The following is a 23,509-nucleotide window of genomic DNA, read 5'->3' as shown; positions in this document are numbered from 1 at the left end:
CTTTCCCTTGTGGAGTCAGTGTGGATGCGTTGTAATGGGAACTGTAAAAGCAGCTGTTGATATAAGGCGAGGGACTGTCAACAGCGAGCCCACTGTGCAAACATGGTGATTTCTTCCTAAGAGTCCTAAATGAGGAATCCACCCTGCACTTGTGGTTGCCGTAGGCCGGCTGCCCATTTTACAATGACAGCACAGCACCACATGTTTGGGAACTAGGTCACGTTACAGAAGCCAACTCACAGAGCAAATAAAGCTTTAAAGTATTTTTCGTTGCCCAACATCATAATTTGATTATATGTGTGATTTGCACATAGCAGTGACTTGAAGGAGGAGTTATTCTTTCTAAAGTTGCCAACAAACCCAACTAACTCTGAACTGATATAAAACTATGAAGGATACAAGTACCAACAAAGGTTTTAAGTTTGGTGTCGAAGTTGTTCTGATGGAACAGTGACAGCAATGGACAAGAACTGCAGTGCTAACAAGATTGTAACAAGCTTACATCAGAAGTCTTGTTAGGAAAAATGGAGCAGCTAAACAGAATAAGGAATAAGAATGGGGAATTGTAAAAATGTGTTATGTCCAGATTACTGTCTTCATTGTGTGATAGCCCCGAAGCTGATTAAAACCACAGCGGAGTGACTGTTATTTTTTTAATGCCCTATAAAATAGTTTTAAACTTTTTTTTTAGTTTATTTTTTTCAAATTTACATCCGAATTAGTTAGCATATAGTGCAACAATGATTTCAGGAGTGAATTCCTTAATGACCCCTACGCATTTAGCCCTTGCCCCCTCCTACAGCCCCTCCAGTAACCCTCTGTTTGGTCTCCATATTTATGAGTCTCTTCTGTTTTGTCCCCCTCCCTGTTTTTATATTATTTTTTCCCTTCCCTTATGTTCATCTATTTTGCCTCTTAAAGTCCTCATATGAGTGAAGTCATATGATTTCTGTCTTTCTCTGACTAATTTCACTTAGCATAATACCCTCTAGTTCCACCCACGTAGTTGCAAGTGGCAAGATTTCATTATTTTTGATTGCCGAATAATACTCCATTATATATGTATACCACATCTTCTTTATCCATTCATCATCGATGGACATTTGGGCTCTTTCCATACTTTAGCTGTTGTTGAAAGCACTGCTATAACCATGGGGGTGCGTGTGTCCCTTCGAAACAGCACACCTGTATCCCTTGGGTAAATACCTAGTAGTGCAATTGCTGGGTCGTAGGGTAATTCTATTTTTAGATTTTTAGGACATATTAATTTTTAAAATGTTTTAAATTAAAAAAAAATTTACTTTAACATTCCATACAGATTTAGCTGAGAGACATAAATGTCAATAATACACCATTACTGATGAATCTCTAAGTAACCATAATTAATATCTCTATGCAATTATTTATAATCAACACATTGGCTCTTAGAGATATGTATATATACCTACTTAAAGAATTATAAAATTCAATGGACATTTGAATTTCTATGTATTTTTTGTAATCATCAAATAGGTAGTAAGATAAACTTGTAGTTCAACATAGAATTTAGAAATATTTTATTTTATTTTTTAAATTGAGTTTTTTACCTGTTGAATTTTATTTATTTATTTATTTATTTATTTATTTATTTATTTTAAGGTATAGGTTCAAAGTGGCAGGTATATAACATAAAAATCTCCAACTGCCTCCTTACCTCTAAGACAGACATTGAAATCTATTCCATTCCTCATTTTTAATAAGCCCTACATTATTCTTCTGAGCACAAACCTACATTTAGTTGTCATTTTGTTACAATATAAGACATAAGTACACTATCCGGTCTAGGTACAGTGTGCAAGTGTCTGGCTAAGCTGCGGGTAAACAGGACGGTGGGGTGACTAGGCATCGAGAGCTAAAATATAAGAGGCAACACAATGGAATCAGACACCTTGAGAATGGTCACATGTGGAAAGTTTGGAGGAGAGGGTTTAGAGAGACACATTCATGGATCCCTATATCTGTAGAATACAGCTCTAAATTCTGATGATGGGATAATAAAACAGTTTCATCCCCCATTGATAGGGTCAACGTATTTTATATTTAATATAAAGGATGGGGAATTTATAAAAACAACGTATAGGAAACGATAACTTACGTATGAGAAAGTTACCTGCTGATATTTGCATAATTATTGTCTTTTAAATCCAACCACAACACATAATTTCATTCCTAGTCTGACACTGGAACGGAATGTTTGCAGCCAGTGTCACCACAAGGAGCCATTGGGGCAGCCAGGGAGGAGATCGGACCTTGAGGGAAGAGAAACACCAGGCTTAACCTGTTTTTTCCTCCAATGAACAGTACAGTGGAGGGAGGATTTTAAGTGACAATGATGAGCTCAGGGTTGCACATGTTGCTGAGATTCTGCTTCCAGATGAGAATGGCAGTGGTAATTAGTCAACTACTAACCTGACATTAGATTAGTATTTTACAGTCTGCAATGCACGTTGATCTACATTTTTCATGTACTCCTAATACCAAGCCTATGAAGTAGGAAAACAGACACTGAGATTTAGCAGGATGCTCTTTTGAAAACTGAGACAGAGAGTTACCAGAAAAGAGGCCATAAGTCACAGAAATAAATGAACTGTCCTGGGAAAGAAGTAGAAACATAACATAAATGGGCCAAAGATAGTGGGAGAGGGTAAGGGAGACAGTGCAGGAGACAACTGCTTCCTACGTTGGTTTTTCTAGGTCATTAGGCTTTCATGTGAGCCATTCGTGCCTGTTGGTGAATAACCACAAGTTTGAGTCCCTACCACGATGAAATGAGTATGTACTCTTAAGTTAGCTCAGTCTAGGGGCGCCTGGGTGGCTCAGTCGGTTAGGAGTCCAACTTCAGCACAGGTCATGATCTCCTGGTTCACAAGTTCGAGCCCTGATTCAGGTTCTGTACAGACAGCTCAGAGCCTGGAGCCTGCTCTGGATTCTGTGTCTCCCTCTCTTCCCCTTTCCTGCTAGTGTTCTCTCTCTCTCTCTCTCTCTCTCAAAAATAAACTTATGAAATAATAATAAATAAAAATACAAAATAAATAGCTCAGAATCTATTTATTTACTATCCCTTCCTTAGTAAACTTTTAAAAATATCAGCTCTTGGCTAATCCATGTTCTCAGCAGAATGGAAATAATGAGAAGAGAGTAAGAAATCATCTCTTCAGGGAATTTCTAGCAGCTGGCACAGAAAGCAGGCTCCTCCCTTAGAAGGATGTGGCTTAATTTATGACAAGAGGCTTCACAGAAGCAAGAAAAATGGGCTCTGATATTCCTACTCATGTTTTCTTTTTTACAAGAGTGAGGTTATGTCAAGTGGGGAAAACTCTGAACTGGGGGTTGGCAGAGTCTAGTGTAGCTCCACATTGATGACCGCCCCGCTGTGTGCCTTGGAAAAGTCACGTTCACTCTGCTGGCATCAGTTTCCTCCTCCTACAATGAGGTTCCGATGATTCCAGCCCCACAGGACCCGGCCACGCTCCCCCCTCCTCCCTGCTCCTGCATCCCCGCCTCGCTCTGCTCCAGACACGCTGGCCTCTGCTCTGTGCACAGTCACGTCACACTGTGTCCTGCCCCAGGGCCTTTGCCTTTGCTGTCCTCGCTGCCCTGTCCTCCTCGTCCACTTGTAGTGCATCACTGTATTCGCTGCATTTTTCCATCGGTTACATCCCTCTTTGAAGGTGTACAACTTGTTCTCTCGTTTCTCGTGTGTCACTCTCCTGAGAATATAAGCTCCACAAACGCAGGGCGGAGTCTCTGTATCGTTAACCTTCCTTTCCCGAATGCTTAGAACCGTGTTGCAATACAGTGGGTACCCAACAAATAATTCCACATCGGCGGAAAATGGTCAAAAGAAGAAAAAAGCTTTATTGTAAGAACTCTAGATCTTTTTCTGAACACAGCAGTGTTGTCTCTAATGCAATCCTGTGGAACTAGATGCATCTTACCATGGATGCATCACTTTCTTGTAGATTTTCTCTCCTCATCCCCCTTCACTGCACTGATGTGTCTTGTAATTGATTCTCTCTTCCAGTCCAGGAAACACACTCTGTCGATAAAAGTCCCACAGGTCTTCTGCAAATGGGGTTAAACATCTACTTTGCGTTCTCACTGAACTGGCTTAAGGTCTCCTGGCACATCTCTGCAGCTCACTTTCTCAGTGTCTTGGAGCCTAGAAGCTCCTCTCTTCTGCCAGCACTGGGGCTAGAATGCAGGTGTTGAGAAATACATGCTCTCTCCTCCCCGTCACAGCACTGCTGGTTGATCGTGCTTCTCCTAGCTCTGGTACTGAATGATTTTATGTGTGTGTCTGTTGGGGGTAGAGGGAATATAAAGTGAATGGCAGAAGCACATGATGAACACTAGTGAGAACTGAATATTATCATAAATGTCCTAAATCCATCTACCAATCCCCTCAATAATGAATTATTTGTTGATATTTTCACTTTTAGTCTCACTTCCTCAGGGTCTCTGTTGTGCATAACACACTTTTCTCTCTCCACAGAGTCAAATGTCAATTTCCAAATTTATATTCCTTTGTCCATTTACGCTAAGCCAGCTCTCTGTTTTCACCTCTTCTTCCTGATCATATCCTATACAACTTCATATTCCAGAAGCAAACACACCATCAAGGATTTTTTTTATATATAGAATAATGAAAGTCCTTTAAAGAGACCACACCATTTTCCTTGTATGCAAAAGCACCTGCAGGCAGTTCTCACTTCAATTAGAATTAGCTCTTTTCTCAGTCTTGCTACATTAATATCCCCTATACAATGATATCTGCTTTTCCATAGCACATTGAAACATCATTCCGTAGCCTTGGTGGAAAACAAAAGTATGACCTTATCTCGGATCTGCTTGGTCTTCACTCCATAGACAATGGGGTTGAGTGCAGGGGGAATAACTATGTAGAGGTTGGCAAACAGGATGTGGAAAGTGCGGGAGACATTGTGCCCAAAGCGATGGGCAAGGATGGAGAAAAAGGCGGGTGTATAAAACATGAGGATGACACAGACATGGGAACCACACGTGCCAAGGGCTTTGTGGCGGGCATCCCGGGAGGGGAGGCGGAAGACGGCACGGAGGATGAGGCTGTAAGAAACGGCAATGAGAATCACATCTGAGATGACCGTCATGATGGGGACACCAAAGCCATACCAGATGTTGACGGAGATGTCAGCACAGGCGAGCCGGGCAACACCTATGTGCTCACAGTATGTGTGCGGTATGATGCGTGTCCTGCAGAAAGGCAGGCGTGTGAGCAAGAATACATCTGGAAGGATAATGCAGAAGCTTCGAAAGGAGATGCCCACTGCAATCTTGATGATGGTCCTGGGAGTCAGAATAGTGGTGTACCTCAGGGGAGAGCAGATGGCCACGTAGCGGTCAAATGCCATGGCCATCAGGATGGCTGAATCCAGGACAAAACTATAGTGGAGGAAGAACATTTGTGTAAGACACCCTGGGAATGTGATTTCTCGAGCCCCGAGCCAAAAGATACTGAGTGTCCTGGGAACACCAGCTGTGGACAGGACGAGGTCAGTCACGGCCAGCATGGCAAGAAAGGAAAACATGGGTTCGTGAAGGCTACGCTCCACCGTGATGAGGTAGAGAAGGATGCAGTTTCCCACCACGGCCACAATGTAGATGATACAGAAGGGAATCCCAATCCACACATGGAATTGCTCCAGGCCTGGGATCCCCACCAGAATGAAGGGTCCTGGGTTGTAATTGCTCAGGTTGAAAGTGACCATGGTCGAACACGGTGACACAGGCCTCAGGTCCTGAGGACAGAGGGTAGTAGAGAGTAGTTAGGGTCATGTGAGTCACTCTCACTTCCAACCACTCATGACTATTGACTCCTAAAGATAAGATGATTTATCATTCAACGTGGGACACCTTTGAAGTGAAAATAGGTTGATATTAAAACGACTGCAGGTAACTTGCATAATCCTGGATTGTCTCAGATATATTGAGATATATAGTCATACTACCTAACGAGAATATGTTCATTCTTCTGGCCACCTTTGCCCTGTACACAACTCCTCCAAGCAGCTTTCCAAATGGGCTGCAATCACTCTTCTCATTTTATGGTACGCCACTGATACAAGTTTAAAATTACAGCACATACTTTTTCCAGGTGGAAATAGTTTCTGTGAATTCACAGACATTATTGTTTGCTTGGTCTTGACAAGACCTTGACAAGATCTGCTTGCTCTGTCATGTGGAATTTCAAAATTTGTCCCAGGATACTTGCTTGCTCTTTCAAGGATCCGTGATGACCATGGCTCTCAGTTTTGTGAGGTCAACACCCCTTCATGGCCATCCAAAAATATAGTCAATTCAGCAAACACAAATTCAGTTCCTACTCTACACTGGATAATACGTATAACAAATAAAAATTAGCAAAGTGAAGTTCTTGGGTCCTTACTCCTCTCCTCCCCACACACACACACACAAAACTCATTTTCAAGTACCCCTTAGCTATACAGCTGTATAACATGCTAACATTTGAACTAATAATACTCCAAGTTGAGATTTCTGTCCAGAAGACAAGTGTGTCCTCATAAACTCATATCCTATTGGATATAAACATAGGCCCCTCGATATACATTGTCTCAGATACACACAATTTATATTTATGATCTCAAATATTCCCTGATCTATACTTACATTCTCTCATACATTTCACCATAATAGATTCACCTACCTATACTCCTACAAGATACACTCCCCCTAGCACCTTGCTCTCTGTGTCACACATACTCACACAGACCTTACACATATGCATACACCATACACATCATACACAAGGCACACATCATACAAACACATGGCGAGAAAAATATAAACAACATATTTCACAAATGAATTATGGAACTGCTAGTTGCCATGTACGTTTTTACTTGCAAAGCTGCTCTTTCAAAGCCTAGTTTCCTTACCTTCTTCCTCCTCCAGTGATGTCAGTACATAGGAAGTTACTTATAATCTACACATAACCAACCACAGAGCAAGGCCAAGCACTCCCAGGAGCAGCACTGGGAGAGGAAGATGGTGATGTTCCTACACCTACGATTCCTGGACTTACAAGGCCAAGCTCATGTTCAGCTTTGTGCCAACCCCCACATTTTAGCTCATTCTAAGGCCCAGCTCGTCAGACTTACTTTCATCACTCTTCTGCTTTTGGTATAGGGAAACAAAATACTCTCTTCTTTTCTTTCTGAACCCCCATTTCTATCAGTAAAAAGGTGTAAAAACACTTTTCTTGGAGCAACAGAACCCTCCTCCATAGCATCTCCTTTATATTAGGTTCTGGGCTCTGGGAACACATTCACTGTTCAAAGGTGGCCACAGTCCAGCTCTCGTTTGCTGAGTATTCCTGCTCTCCAGCTGAGTGACCTTCATCTGGTTCTTAAGCACGGAGGGCACCTAGTCACCACCTGTCACCAACAGGAGAGAGCTGATTAGATTGTTCAGGCTTCTTGTGAAAAGTTCCATCCATGTGCTGGTCACATCCCAGAACAAAACCCACATCATGTCCTTGAAACCAGTGCTTGGAATCGCTTCTCTCCCAGCTCCTGTGAGGTCGTCCTTTATTCACACCTATGCGAGGAGGGATCTTCTCTAGTTTTTGTGTGTCATGCACTCAGACACAACGCATCTTCATACAGTCATCCAAGCATCTACAAACACACATACGGACACACATGGGGCGAGTGAACTCTGAGGCTTGTCATTCTAAGGTCAGATGAATCTGGAATGTGGGGCAATCTATGAAACAGTTCGGTCAGTTCACCAAGTCAGTGCCACCAATAGAGTACAGGGAACATAGATGTTAAAAATACTTTTCTAGATTAAATGAATTTAAGAAAGTGAAAGAAGAAATTCTTGATTGGATTCTGTTGAAACAAATCAGTAATGGAATATGATGTATAATTGTGGGAATTTAAATAAGACTCAGGTAATGGATGATATAAAATATAAGTATTCATTTTATTAAATTTTGTGTGTATAGCATTATGGTAGATAAGCGCATACACACACACACACACACACACACACACACACACACACACAGATGCCACAGTATCTCAATAAAGTATGGGCCATAAGGATATGCTATGGAGCCAGATGGATGAGCACTTTCATTCCAGATCCATATTTATTGTCAACCTGTGTGGACATACCTGAACGATAATCCTTAGGTCCCACATTTTTCAAAAGAGCCTAATATCTATAATTCTCATTTATTATAAGGACAAATAATAGATCATATTTGATATCGCCTGTATCATCAGATGACAGAGACAGACAGATGCATATACTAACCAGAGTATCCCCAGCACACACACACACACACACACACACATCTGCACACTTATCCCACGTTTTAGGTGAGGACAGTGAGTCCTTGTCACATGTCAGACCCAGAAGTTTGCTGAACTCAGTTACTTGGCCATGCTTAACCCAGGTGTATGACTGTGCATCCGTTCAAATCTTTTGTGGTCCCTTAAATGGAGTATCTGTGCGAGTCATGTGACCATGACCTGGACTTCTAAGTGGAAATCACTCCAGAAAGGAAGCGACAGTCTCAGTGCGTGTCTCCTGGAAATGGAGCCCTGAGCATTCACCCAACCCCTCTTTCTGGCCAATCCTGGTCCAGGCCCCACACCACAAACAGCCAACACTCACCTATTCATGGAGATTGGGCCAGACCAGAAGAAGAAAGGTCATACTGAGAGATAGCCAGAAACTGCAGGAGGAGCAAACGCACCAAACAAAGAAAAAAACGGACGGGAAAGCCCGGGACTGGTGGACAGGTAGATTCCCTGCCCATTTATTATTTCTGGCTGATGTTCAATGGGGGGGAGGAAGAGGTAAATAGGGCCTCAGGGACATCCTATCACTCTCAAAGGGAGAATGGACAGAAGTTCACGTTAACCCTGCCCATGCCTGGCAGTTCCTATTGCCTACAGTTGTTTATTGTTATGTTTTGCATCACACGTGAGCCCGTATGCCTACGGGACATGGCTGTGCACGTGCCCACCTGCTACATCTGCTCAGGTTCCAGCTCATGTCCTTGCCTCTGTGGTAAAGGGCTTGGACGACACACTTAATGTGTGCAAGAAGGTGGTAATACAGTACCTACCTCTCGAGATTCTAGAAGGGTGACCAACTATTTAGAACAGTGCTTGTGAAAATGTCTAACACAGCGCGGGCTCACCGAGCCCTTGTTAAACTGCTCACATGGCCCATGTCAAGATGCTCTACTGCCTTCAAAGTGGGGCCCCAGCATCTGCCTTCATAGGCTCCACAGTGGATCTCTGTGCCTTGTTTTCCCCTGGGGGCCCAATGCATATGTGGATGTGAGCATTACAACCGGAAAACAAGAAGGTGGGTTGGCACTGCCTCTACGGAAGCAGAGGAGAGCAGATCCTGGACGCTATTTCCTTCGATGGCCAAAGTCAGTATGTTGCCCTTGGCAATCCAGTGGCTGCTGTTTTGCAATATCTTTGCCTGAACATCCCATTTTTATTTGAAATCCATCACGTCCTGAACTGCATCCACTCCCCACCCTAGCCCTGCTCTTAGTGCTCCCAGGATCAGCAAATGTCACTTTACTGCTCATGAGGATTGAGGTTTCTTATAAAAATGTGCTGCTGAGCCCTTTTAAAATGCCCTCGAGCCATTCCCTTCTCTGTCTCATTGTCCAGCTACCTTCACTTCTTACCTACATCACTCTCATGGCTTCCTAAAGGATCAGCGTATTTCCTTGTGTCTCCTTCCTGCCTCTCCCCTCTGCACACTGCTCCTCCTACCTTGTGTATCTGATCATGTCCTCCCTTCGCTTCAATCCTGTTCTGTTCTCACCTCTGAGTCCTGGCACCTGCTACTTCCAGTGGTTTTGTCAGTCTTCATCCTTATTTTCCTCTTATCTTTACGTTTTCCTTAATGGGACTCAACCCCAATTGAAACACTAATATAATTTTTATTGGTAAAAACCAATATGAACAATAAAGTACAATCTTGTGGGAAGACTACCAGATATGCCCACCGACACTCTTGGTGGCTTGGAGGCCCAGGTCTGTTTAGACCTGGCAGGCGCTTATCCCTCAGATCAGCAGCCAGGTCACTGTCCCTGGGAAGGCAGAGCCAGAGTCTCTGTCTCTATGCTTGCACAGATATTGGTCAATAACCCTGAGTAGTGGACCCCAAATTGCCAATTGTTGGTCTTTGTCTCATCCACAGGCATATTTCCTTCTGGTTGGACACACTGTACAAAACTTTCATTTGTTCCAATGGCTATCGTTTTAAATCCTGTATCGCAAGACTGTTGAAAATAACGGTCAAATGCACAATGGTGTTTTGTTTGATGTACCAGAAGTGGAAGTTCCTTGGCCAATATTTCATATAAGTGTACAATCCTTACCTTTGGTGTAATCTGTCCCCTTCTGGAAACGTCTGCATTCCTTTGTTGATTATGTGGAGCAGAGCTGGTTATGGAAACTTGAATGAGTCTCATATGAACACCTGGTCCAATCAGAAGGTTATGTAGAACTTGCAGCTTAGTGTTGTCTAATAAAAATCATTGTCTCAGTTAATGATTTCCACTGGACTAAATAGGAATGTGCCCCGGTGCCCCTTCCCACTTTATTTGTAATTTACATCCTAAAAAATTGAGTCACACCTCTCAGCCTTCACACTTCCTTAAATATCATCAAAAACTATTATTTTACACACAGATATTATGGTTCTATTCGCAAGATCGAAGGGTAGCACCTTAATGGACAACTGGCCCTCTGTCTAGGATGCCCCATAGGAGTCCTGACCCACTATTTCAAAATGGTATTTCCTACAACTCAATCACCACCATGTCTGTAGCAGTATGTTTAACTTAAAATCATGTTACTTTTAAAAAAATGATTTAGTGGTGAAATGAGTAAGGAGGAATTTCCTTATGCCTATTTGAATATTTTATACACGCCAATTTTGGCCCCCATCAATTACTTGAACTGCTATTTCACTATTTTGCACAGAATGAAATCGGAGTTTTTTCACGTAGGCTGAGCAAAGCTTTTCTATTGTTTTGTTTCTAATTTGTGGTGAAATTGCCTTTCCTTCAGGCGGTTGAGGGGTTAAGTTTTTTCTTGATCAAAGAGGCTGCCCACCTCCTGAGGGTTAAAATGTATGTGAAAGGGTAGTAGAGTGACTGCTGAATCCAGGGAGCCACCACCGCCCCAAACTATCACAAACCCCGTAAAAAACAATAGATTTAGGAATAATGTTTTAAAATACACTTTGGACTTAGTTGCTGCCTTGATTAAAATTCCTATGACTTCTGGGGTGCCCAGGTGGCTCAGTTGGTTAAGTGTCTAACTCTTGATCTTGGTTCAGGTCTCATGGTTTGTGAGTTCAGGTCCCATGTTGGGCTCTGCAATAATGGCACAGATCCCGCTTGGTATTCTGTCTTTCCTTCTCCCTGCCCCTCCCTGCTCATGATCTCTCTCTCTCTCTCTCTCTCTCCTCTCTCTCTCTCTCAAAATCAGAAAACTTCAAAAAAAATTATAAAATTCCTATGACTTCCCATTGTTCTTAGAATATTACACTCCTTAAAATGATCTGGGTTTTCCAATCTTCTGCAATATTACCATTTTGTATTCTGTCTATCTAACCCCTTCCCCCCACATTAGATTCCAGTTCCCGTAATGCACAGACTTTTAGGCCTGTGTCTTCTCATGTGTTACTTCCTTGCCTTTCTTCCTTCCTTCATTCCTTCCTTCTTTCCTTCCTTCCTTCCTCTCTCTTTATTCCTTTCTAAATAAGCATCTTGCCATCTGTTCATCCATAAATGTTTACTTTCTTATTTTTTTCAGATTTATTCAGGTATAAATGGCAAATAAAATCATATATATTTAAAGTGTACTAAGTGATGATTCCATATATATATATATATATATATATATATATATATGTGTGTGTGTATATAGTGAAATTTTAACCACAATCAAGTTGGTTAACATGTCACATAGTTGTGTGTGTGTGTGGGTGTATGTGTGTGTGTTTAGTGAGAACACTTATCATCTACTTTCTTAGTAAATTTCAAAGAAACAATACAGTATTATAAAGTATAGTCATTGTTTCTAACATTAGATCTCTAGAACTTATTCATCTTATAAGTGAAATTTTGGTCCTTTTCTCCAACATCTTCTCGTGTCCCCCCAACCCAGCCCCCAGGAACAATCATTTTACTCTGTTTTTATGAGTTTGATTTTTTATTTTTAGATTCCACATACAAATGATACCACACAGCATTTGTCTTTCTCTATCTGGCTCATTTCACTTAGCATAATGCACTTCATCCATGTTGTTGCAAATGGCAAGATTTCATTCTTTCTCATGTCTAAATAATATTCCCTCGTATAAAATGTGATGTACATATATCTGCTCATCCAAACATGGACACAAGTTCTTTCCATATTTTTTCTATTGTGAACAATGCTGCAATGAACATGGGAGTGCAGATAATCTCTTCAAGAGACAAATTTTGTTTTCTTCCAATATGTACTCAGATGTAAGATAGCTGAATCATATGAGAGTTTTACTTTTAATTTTTTGAGGATCATTCATACTGTTTGCCATAATGGCTGTAACAATTTATATTCCTGCCAGCAGCATACTCCTTTTTCTCCACTTCCATGCCAACATTTGTTATCGTCTTTTTGAAATTAGCCATCCTAACAACTGTGAGATGATTTCAGACTATGCTTCTAATGTGCATTTCCATGATGATTAGTGACGTTGAGCACATTTTCATGTACCTGTTGCCCACTCAAATGTCTTCTTCCTTCTTACTCCATACATAAAAGTAAACTCAAAATGGATGAAAGACCCAAATGTAAGACAGGAAGCCATAAATAACCTCGAGAAGAAAGCAGGCAAAAACCGCTTTGACCTCGGCCTCAGCAACTTCTTACTGAACATGTCTCCAGAGGCAAGGGAAACAAAAGCTAAATGAACTATTTGGACCTCATCAAGATAAAAAGCTTCTGCATGGCAAAGGAAACAATCAGCAAAACTGAAAGGTAACTGACAGAATGAGAGAAGATATTTGCAAATGACATATCAGATTAAGGGTTAGTACCCAAAATCTGTAAAGAACTTGCCAAACTCAACACCCAAAAAACAAATAATCCAGTGAAGAAATGGGCAAAGATATGAGAAGACACTTTCCAAAGAAGACATCCAGATTGCTAACACACACATCAAAAAATGCTCAACATCACTCCTCATCAGGGAAATACAAATCAAAATCACAATGAGATATCACTTCACACCTGTCAGAATGGCTAACATGAACAACTCAGGCAACTCAGGCAAGGATGCAGAGAACGAAGAACACTTTTGCACTGCTGGTGGGAATGCAAACTGGTGCAGCCACTCTGGAAAACAGCATGGAGGTTCCTCAAAAAATTAAAAATAGAAATACCCTTACAACCCAGCAACTGCACTACTAGGTATTTACCCAAGGGATACAGGTGTGCTGTTGCAAAGGTGCACATGCACCCCAATGTTTATAGCAGTGCTAACAACAATAGCCAAAGTATGGAAAGTACCCAAATGTCCACCCACTGATGAATGGATAAAGATGTGGTATATACAGTGTAGTATTACTCAGCAATCCAAAAGAATGAAATCTTGCCATTTGCAACAGCATGGATGGAACTAGAGGGTATTATGCTAAGCAAAATTAGAAAAGACAAATATATGTCTTCACTCATATGAGAAATTTAAGACACAAAACAGATGAACATAAGAGAATGGAAGCAAAAATAATATAAAAACAGGGAGAGGGACAAAATATAAGAGACTTAAACACAGAGTACAAACTGAAGGTTGCTAGAGGGGTTGTGGGTGGGGGAATGGACTAAATGGGCAAGGGGCATTAAGGAGGACCCTTGTTGGGATGAGCACTGGGTGTTATATGTAGGGGATAAATCACTGCATTCTGCTCCTTAAATCATTATTGCACTATATGCTAACTAACTTGGATAAATTTTTAAAAATAATTTAAATAAATAAGTAAATAAATAAATAAATAAACAAATAAGTAAAAAGTAGTAAATCGCAGAACGTACTACTCTTCAACAATTATGAATAAGCTAGACCAAGATGTACAGATAAAGTTTATAAGCCACTATTAAATGAAAAAACAAGTTGCAGGACATATACAATTTTAAATAAACATATCATTAATGATAAGTTTAATAACATGCAAAGCAATATATGTTGTTTATGGATATATAAAAATATGAGTATTACATACCAATTTAGGATAGTAATTATCACTGGGAAGGAAGGAAGGGAATAAGATTAGGGAAGGTTAACACCCTTCAATTATATATGGTTTTTTTTCCCCTTAAACTCAATGGTAGCACATGGGTATTTATTGTGTTATTCTCTATATTTCCGTATGCTTGAAATTTTAAAAACTAATAAAATCAGGATACCGATAAATTACAAACTTCAAAAAAAATGTCTTCTTCTTTGAGGAAAAAAAGGTCTATTAAGGTCTTTTGCCCATTGTTTTAATCGGATTATTACTATTTTACCCTGGAGTTGTATGAATTCCTTACATATTTCAGAAATTAACGCCTTATCAGATGTATGGTTTGTAAATACCTGCCTTTTCTTTGTGTTTATGTTTCTTTTGCTGAGCAGCTTTTTAGTTTGTTGTAGTCCGACTTATTTTATTTCTACTTGCTTTACCTGTGCTGTTGGTATCATATCCAAAAAATCATTGCTAACAACATCAAAGAGCTATCCTCCCATGTTTTCCTGTAGGAGTTTTATAGTTCCAGGTCTTAAATTTAAGCCTTGAGTCCATTTCAAATAAAGACCAGGGTCTAGTTTTATTCTTTTGCATGTAGATATGCACTGTCCCCAACACCATTTCTTGAATAGACTATCCTTTCCATTTTCGGATCCTTGTTAACAGTATATTCATGGGTTTATTTCTGGCCTCTGTATTCTGTTCCATTTATCTATATGTCTGTTTTTATACTGGTTTCATAGTGTTTTGATTGTTACAGCTTTGTAATACTGTTTGAAATCAGAAAATGTGATGCCCCCAGGTTTGTGCTTCTTTCTCAACATGGCTTGGCTTGGCTTTTGCAATTCCATACAAATTTTAGGCTTATTTTTTCTACTTCTATAGACATGCCATTGGTATTTTTATATGGATTATATTGAATCTGTGGATTTGGGGGGGAATATGTACATTTTATTAATATGAATTCTCCCAGTCCGAACATGGGATACCTTTACACTTACTTGAGTCTTACTCAATTTCTCTGATTAAAGTCTTTCAATTTTCAGTGTACAGGTTTTTCACCTCCTCTGCCTGAATCCTCTGCCTCCCTCCCTCTCCCACCTGACTGGCTTTTTCTCATGATTCCCATCTTTGTTAGAGAAAATAACGCTTCTTTCAGGAAGAGCTTTCTGCTCACCTAAGTGGAAGCTGGTTTCCTCTGATAGTCTGTCTTCAAGAGCACCGTTTTTACATTTTTGTTGGTTTCTGTGTGTCCTAAAACTTGACACAACTTGAAGTTACATGTCCATTGGTCTGGTTACATGATTGAGGATCAGTTCCCTCACTAAATTACAAACACCAGGAGCATAACACCCATCCCTGTTTTGGTCAACATAGGAAACAGTTTACCTAACACAGTGCTGCAGATTTAGAAAATATTTGTCAAATATTCAGTAAATATTGTTGAATGAATGAATGAATGAATGAAGATTGACTGGAATCTACTCTGTACTCAGAATAATCTAGAATATTTGGACCACACCAGACCTAAGGAGAGTTGTATTATATTAGCTCCCAGAAAAGTCTGTAGCCTTTATTAAATGAAAATTTAGGATGTTCTACTGCTCTATACTGAGATGAGGGACATAGGAGGCCCAATGAAACTATAATTGGTAAGAATGTGACTAATTACCTTACTGGGAGCTTCTCTCGAAGAGCTTTCTGATGATATCTCTTTCTGTTCTTCATAACAGGAATAGTTCTATTTCTCTGACCATCTCACTGTTTTCTTATTTATATGCAGTGCAAATTATGGAACTAAATCATGCTTATCTCTCACATACTCTAGAGCTTAAATCTTCCCACATATGTAATAAGAGAATAGGAACCCATGAAGATAAAAGTACACTGGCCTATTTCTTACCTTATTTTTTAAAAATATCTTCATCTATGCTCTTTTGTTTTGTCTCTACTATCTTTTCTACTTACACTTCATAACATTTTTATTTATGGTGTTCAAAATACATCAAATAATTTTGGAAGAAACTATATGACTGCTGTCACATGTAAAAGAACATGTAGTCAAACTATAGTCTCTGTGTCCACAAAAACATATCTTTCTTACTAAAATTATATGTAGAGAGTTACTGTAGAATGGTGAATCTAATCCCACATGAATGGAGGCAAAAACAGTACTAGAGAGACCACATAGAACTCTGGTGTTTCATTCAGAGGAAAGCTGACTTGTGTTAGGACCACTGAGGGGAGGGAGACGGTACTCACACTCACTGGTAACTCCTAGAGGTTGTTGAGAAAGAAGCAATGAGCATTGAGGACCTCTTAGATCTGGGAGAAAAGCAGACATCAACTATCCTTGACACTTGACAAATACCAAAAGTAGTGATTCTTTGACTAATTTAGTGACTGAGTGACTCCCTCTGACCAAATTAGACATACTAGATTTGAAAAGAGAACGAATGACACAGGGGTGCCTGGGTAGCTCAGTCAGATAAACGTCTGACTTCAGCTCAGGTCACGATCTAATGGTTCATGGGTTGGAGCCCTGCGTCAGGCCCTGCGCTGACAGCTCAGAGCCCGGAGCCTGCTTCAGATTCTGTGTCTCCCTCTCTCTCTACCCCTCCCCCGCTCATGCTCTGTCTCTCTCTCAAAAGCAAATAAACATTTAAAAAATTTTTTTAATTAGAAAAAGAATGCATCATACAGATAAAGATACATATTTACCATTGGACTACATCTCTGTTGAGATTTGAGAAGGAAGAAGAGACTTGGGCCACCCATTCTTCCAATTGTCCAGGTTTCGATCCCTCATCTCAATCTTTTCCGTCTCATACTTTTCCTTCTCATTGGCCAAAGGAAGTTAGTGTCATCTTTATATTTGTTCTTAGAGGACTCTAACCATCACACCTCATTTTCCTTCCTCAAGATTGAATGAAAAATGAGCTTTGCTTTCCTCATTGCCTTCTTTTTGTCCACAATAAATGCCTGCACTCTAATTTAAATTGCATGATTATTTGCCACTCATGTATTTGATAAACATTCCTTATGCACCTATTATATGCCAAGGCTCATACTTAAAGTCAAAGTCCAGAACTTCAGAGCTATCACAAGAGAAATTCTGTGATCTCCAGTGATGTGTAAACTACTAAGATACCTAAAACTGAAAAAAAAAATCTGTTTGCTTAGAAACATATTTATCATGAAAAATAGATGACCATTTTTTATTTTTGTTTTTTATTTTTAGAGACGGAGAGAGAGAATGACATGTGAGAGGGTGAGTGAGAGAGACTCTTAAGCAGACTCCACATTCAGCGCAGAGTATGATGTGGGGCTCAATCCCACAACCCTGAGATCATGACCTGAGCCAAAATCAAGAGTCCGACGCTCAACCGACAGAGTTACCCAGGTGCCTCAAGAGATAGGATTATTTTATTATTTCAATTAAGAGTTTGATAATCATTTCATAACAATAACAAGAAATTGAAAATATATATACACTGTTTCCCAGACACAGGATTTAGTTTTTTGCAACTGGAATTAAGGAGTAAAATTCTGACTAAAATAACAGAGTAGGCAAAACTTCAAATCTTCTTAATAAAGAATTTTTTGATCTGTCCCTTCTGTGAACCACTGGCTACAGGTTCAGGCTTTAAGCTGATATACACTAAGAACTTGCCCCTGCCCACACACTTCAGGCATGCATCACTGGGACCTCTGGGGACAGAGCAGATGGATGACTTTGTCCCAGATCTGTTTGGTCTTTACTCCATAGACGATAGGATTGAGTGCAGGTGGGACGACTACATACAAGTTGGCAAAGATGATGTGAAAGGTACGAGAGACATTACGCCCAAAGCGATGTGCAAGGATGGAGAAGAATGCTGGTATATAGAACATGAGGATGACACAGACATGGGAAGCACACGTGCTAAGGGCCTTGTGGCGGGCGCCCTGGGAGGGGAGGCGGAAGACGGCACAGAGGATCAGGATGTAGGAGACAGCAATTAGGATCACATCCGAAATCACCGTCATGATGGGAACACCAAAGCCATACCAGATGTTGACGGAGATGTCAGCACAGGCGAGCCGGGCAACACCTATGTGCTCACAGTATGTGTGCGGTATGATGCGTGTCCTACAGAAGGGTAGACGATTTGCAAGGAAAACACATGGAACTATAACACAGAAGCTTCTGAAGGAGATTCCCACAATAATTTTGGCAATGGTCCTGGGGGTCAAAATAGTGGTGTACCTCAGGGGAGAGCAGATGGCCACGTAGCGGTCGAATGCCATGGCCAAGAGTATAGCCGAGTCCAGCACAAAGCTGTAGTGCAGAAAGAATAACTGGGTCAGACAACCAGGAAAACTGATTTTCTGGGGACCAAGCCAGAAGATGGTAAGGGTTTTGGGGACACAAGTGGTAGACAGTATCAGATCTGTCATGGCCAGCATGGAAAGGAAAAAGAACATGGGTGCATGAAGACTATGTTCCACAGCAATGAGGTAGAGAAGGATACTATTGCCCACAATGGCCGCGAGATAGATAAAGCAGAAGGGGATGCTGATCCAGACGTGGTACTGCCCGAGGCCAGGGATGCCCAAAAGGGTGAAGTCACCTGTGTGGTCGCTACTCAGGTTGTACATGGCCGGTGTGACTTGATGAATAGATTCTGTATCTGAAAAACAAATTGTGTATAATGAACCTGAAAAAACTGTAGGGTAATTCTTCCTCCTTCTTTCTATCTGTTAAGAAAGAACCTCCTACTGCTAGCAAGACCAATGCTTAGGTCTTTAAGACGGATTCCCCAGACATGATACTCCTGGTAGTAGTCACTCAATCACTCTGGAATCTTCTTCATACAGTGTAAAATATTATTGCCGTGTTAATAATGTGTTAATAATTATTGCCGTGTTAATAATTATTCTATTATTTTTTGTTATACAATCTAAAACTCTGAGTGATGATATTATCTAAGATCTCATCTCTAGTAACTGGCCAAACTAGCATTATGACAGTCCTCAGTTAATACTCCTTTATGCTGTGGTACCATGCCAGGCGATTGCCTCAGGTGACACACTGTGAGATGCCAAGGACCGAGAAGAGGCATGGGTTGTAGAGAAGACAGTAAGGAAAAGCCTAACACCCAAACTGCAGTGCGTCCAGAACACTAACCCTACGCTGATTGCACTTACTCTCCTGATATCCCTTATACTATAGCACTTGGCATTTGCAGACGAGAATGTTCCTGAGACTGATGTTTGGTGCCTCACCAGAACAATATGGAAGCAGATACACGGCTCAGCCTCCAGATCCCTCTTAGGATTTACTGAGGAAATCGGTTCAAGTGTTCTTTTCTTTGTCCTTAAATATGTATTTATATTATTACGTTTTAAAATAATATTTTAAGAGGTTAACTTATATGTAAGAATGTTGTAGTTGACATTTGTCATTTTAGCCCATTTATCATCATTGTTTCCTAGAATAAGAAAAAAGAATCTTTTTAATGTTTTGAATGAAATAAACTATCAACAATAGCAGTATGATATAAGCAGCGTTATTTATTTATTTATTTATTTACTTACTTACTTACTTATGAGAGAGAGAGACCTCAAGCAGGGAAGAGGGGCAGGGGGAGAGAGGGAGAATCTTAAGCAGGCTCCAAGCTCAGTGTGGAACCCAATGCAGGGCTGGACCCCATGACCCTGGGATCATGATCTGAGCTGAAACCAGGAGTCCAACAACTTAACTGACTGAGCCACCCAGGCACCCCTAAGTGGCATTATTTTACCCCTTCTATAGAGACTAACGTAGAAAATAAATGGTCTATTTGAGTAAGACCCAAATCCAGATACTTCTTATTTCAAATTGCGTGTTTTAAACTATTCTATCATACTTCTTTCTCAAACTATGCATATGTGGTTTAAAAAAAGGAAAGGGGAAAACAAAACAAAACAAAACTCCTGAAGACATGTATTCATAGAAAGTGATTGAAGGCCCTCTAGTGGAAGAAATATAAAATTGCTACCTTCTGAATACCAGGTCAAGATCAAAGCAAGCAAACAACTTCCACAACGAAACTAATATTTTTGGAAACCTCTACAATTTACGCAAGTCTGAAGTTCTTTACGTGAAATGACTTCCATAATCCTCTTAAAACCCTATGACACAGGTAATAATGTTACCTACAGTTTGAAGCTGCAGACACTGAGGCACAGAGAAGTTAAGTAACCCGCCAAAGGCCACATGACAAGCAAATGGTAGAGCTCCACATTAAACGCAGGTCTTTTCATAGACTTTCTGGGATAAAGGAAATCTTCTATAGAGCATATGGCAAATGGCACGTACGTGATATCTGTAGAGCAGAAGATCGAAAATTAGGTCACATAGAGAAAACACAGACTAATACCGTATGATCTTCCAGACAAATGCTCTGTGTGTGATCTAAAAAAACCAACACAACAATACAAAAGCTTGGAACTAGTAGACACACAGAACATATTTGTGGAAAGAGGCGGTGGAGGTAAGTGAAATGGGTAAAGGTCGTCTAATGCACGAATTTTCCAGTTATTCACTAGATGAGTCGTGGGAGTGGAATGTACAGCATGGTGACTCTGGTTAATAATACGTATTGTGTATTTGAAACTTGCTAAGAGCCTACGTCTTCATCGTTCACATCACAAGGAAAAAATTCACAATCCTGTGGTGATGGATTTTAACTTGACATATTGTGGTGATCATTTTGCAGCAAGTTTACCGGTTGTCACTCACTTACCCCAACCTTTGCCCTAAACTTAATATAACACCTCTTGGATGCTTTATCTTGTTACTATAAATTGAGTACTTGATTCTGGGGTGGGATCTTGAAGTACTGTAAGTTAGAACTCACCTGCCTCCTACATCACACACGTAGTTAGTTTCTCAACAACCTCGAGCCCTCCAGGGCACTTTCTTTTTCACTCATTTCATTCAGTATCCCCTTGTCACTGCATTCCTCTTTTCTAGGCTAAATTCTGATTTATCACGTCAAGCACTCTCTTACACGTATTTGGCGTGCCCTTGCTCCACTGACCTTCCATCACCTAAAAATGCAAAACTCAATTTCTAGATTCACCAACATAATAAGCACTCTAGGACATGAAGGAAAGATGCTTCCTAACCAGGCATATTTGTATTCCCATAATTTCATCCTAACCAATATTCACTTCACCCCCAATGCCCGACGACCCAACAACATGATCTTGTTCAGCTCAATCTCCCTAGATGATTTTGTCCCTACTTTGCTCCAAGCACATCCACCAACTCCAAACCTGTCTTTCTCAAGGGAAAATCTTTTATTTTAATTCACAGAGAAATTTGAAGCTATTAGATATTATATTGTGCAAGACAGTCCTCACATCTACATATATATTTAATACACACACACACACACACACACACACACACGCTACCGTTGTTCTTGTTATAAATGGAAAACTACCCCTCTTGTATCTGACCCAAAACAAACCCATCTCTCTATCATATCTTCCCAATCTTCATTAACCTTCATTCTCTTCTTGCTTCTAAGCTCAACCCAGTCTTTAAAAATTTTACTTCTTCAACATCTAAAACAACTAAACAACTAAAAACATCAGCAAACAACTAAAGTGTGCTCAGATATTTTCTTGTCTACATTAATAGAAACAATTCTAATCTCTCATTCATAGCTAGATATGTACTCTTCTCCACCACTTATATTCTTCTCATGCCCGGCTTACTCTTTCTCCCATATCAATCTCATTTCTGTCCTCATCTTTCCACCAGAGGGGAATTTACTAAGATCACCAGTGAAGTCCATGTCCCAAACTCAGTCCTTCCTGACATCTCAGGAGCATTTGACACTATTCACTATGCCCTCAATTTCAGAGAACATTGTATCATCAACTCAGTGAAGGTGCATAGCCGTGGCTTCTCACTGCCCGCTCTGCTTTCTGCCCAGTCTCACATGGTCTCCAGGCCTCACACAGCTCAGCATCCTCTCTGAGTCAGGAGTTGCCAAGGGACATGCTGAGGGGGTGGAAGTTGGATGCCCCTCCTCCTGAGCTCCAGGCAGAGCAATGTCTCTGTGCTAAGGGCTGAAGTCCTGGGGCCTCTCCTATGTGCTACCGCATGCATAGCATCACCCTGTCGTGGGTCCCTTTCCGTGATCAGGACACCAATGCACAGAAAAGCTAGGGTCACACACAGCTGGGATACGGAACAAGGAACCCTGGATCCCAGTCCAGGACTGCTTCCTCTCCCGGAAGCCTTACCATGTTCCTCACTTGACAGCAATTCCCCTCTGGCCAGGAGAGGCCGCCTCTGCCACTCACACAGACTCTGCACATCATCTGGTCCTGGGTCTCACTTCCACGCTGAGAGTGGCCTCGCTCTGATTCCATTCACACATGCGCACCTTTGTACTGGCAGGGTCACTGGGGCACACAGACCTGCCTGCACCTGCTGCAGACTGAGACCCGTCTCCCTCCATCGATGCCTCCACCCCGTGGGGTCCAGGCCAGGGCCCTTGTCCTCCCTCGCCCTTTGCTATGGATCCTTCTCAGGGAGCCTCCCTGTCCTCAGAGTGGCTCACGTACTGTGTCCTGCCCAAGGGGCTTGAGGGACAAGTTTCCCCTCCAGGGAAGAGCAGAACAAGAACATATTAAATGTGGCTGGCAGCAGTAAGACAAAAAGAAGGCAGAAGGGAAGAGTTCCAGAACTGAACTCTGGCAACATGAGTTCGCCACTATGAACCTGAATTGACTGAGCACTTTGAACCTCCATTTAATCAGAATTTGACATCCCATCCTGATCGTGGAGGGGAGAGGAGTGAGAGGGAAAGCCAGCACAAAGGTCCATTTTTCTTGTTCCCCAGTATTCCCACGTCAGCACAGCCGTTTAGATCTACAGAGGGCTCCGAGGCCGTGTTATCTCGGTTCAAACCCTAACTATTCCACAAACGAGCTGTGTGACTTTGTACAAGATGCTCAACTGCTCTATGCCTTTATTTCTTTTACCTAACTAGGGATAAGAATAAAGGCACCAACAGTACAGGAATCCTTGAAGGATAAATAAATAACATGTAAAGCAGTTCTCCCTGGATGACAGTGAATCCCCATACATGTTAAATAATA

At 41.0% G+C, this 23,509-nt stretch overlaps 2 protein-coding genes across 2 annotated transcripts; both read right to left on the bottom strand.

Moving 5' to 3' along the window:
- Positions 1–4,838: 4,838 nt before the first annotated feature.
- Positions 4,839–5,786, bottom strand: LOC147576703 (olfactory receptor 52H1). The gene has a single exon (XM_086679417.1). It carries the CDS (start codon positions 5,784–5,786, stop codon positions 4,839–4,841), a length of 948 nt encoding a protein of 315 aa, XP_086535543.1.
- A 12,275-nt stretch (positions 5,787–18,061) lies between these two features.
- Positions 18,062–19,003, bottom strand: LOC112864880 (olfactory receptor 52H1-like). Its single transcript, XM_025927881.1, has one exon. The coding sequence runs from the start codon at positions 19,001–19,003 to the stop codon at positions 18,062–18,064; it is 942 nt and encodes a 313-aa protein (XP_025783666.1).
- Positions 19,004–23,509: the final 4,506 nt, after the last annotated feature.

This window comes from Puma concolor, chromosome D1 (genome assembly GCF_028749965.1).
Source record: "Puma concolor isolate L17-30 chromosome D1, mPumCon1.1.hap2, whole genome shotgun sequence".
NCBI lineage: Eukaryota > Metazoa > Chordata > Mammalia > Carnivora > Felidae > Puma > Puma concolor.
This window is presented reverse-complemented; position numbering and strand designations above follow the sequence as displayed.

Excerpts from the sequence above, each read along its gene's own strand:
- LOC147576703 (XM_086679417.1), bottom strand. The coding sequence starts at position 5,786 with ATGGTCACTTTCAACCTGAGCAATTACAACCCAGGACCCTTCATTCTG.
- LOC112864880 (XM_025927881.1), bottom strand. The coding sequence starts at position 19,003 with ATGTACAACCTGAGTAGCGACCACACAGGTGACTTCACCCTTTTGGGC.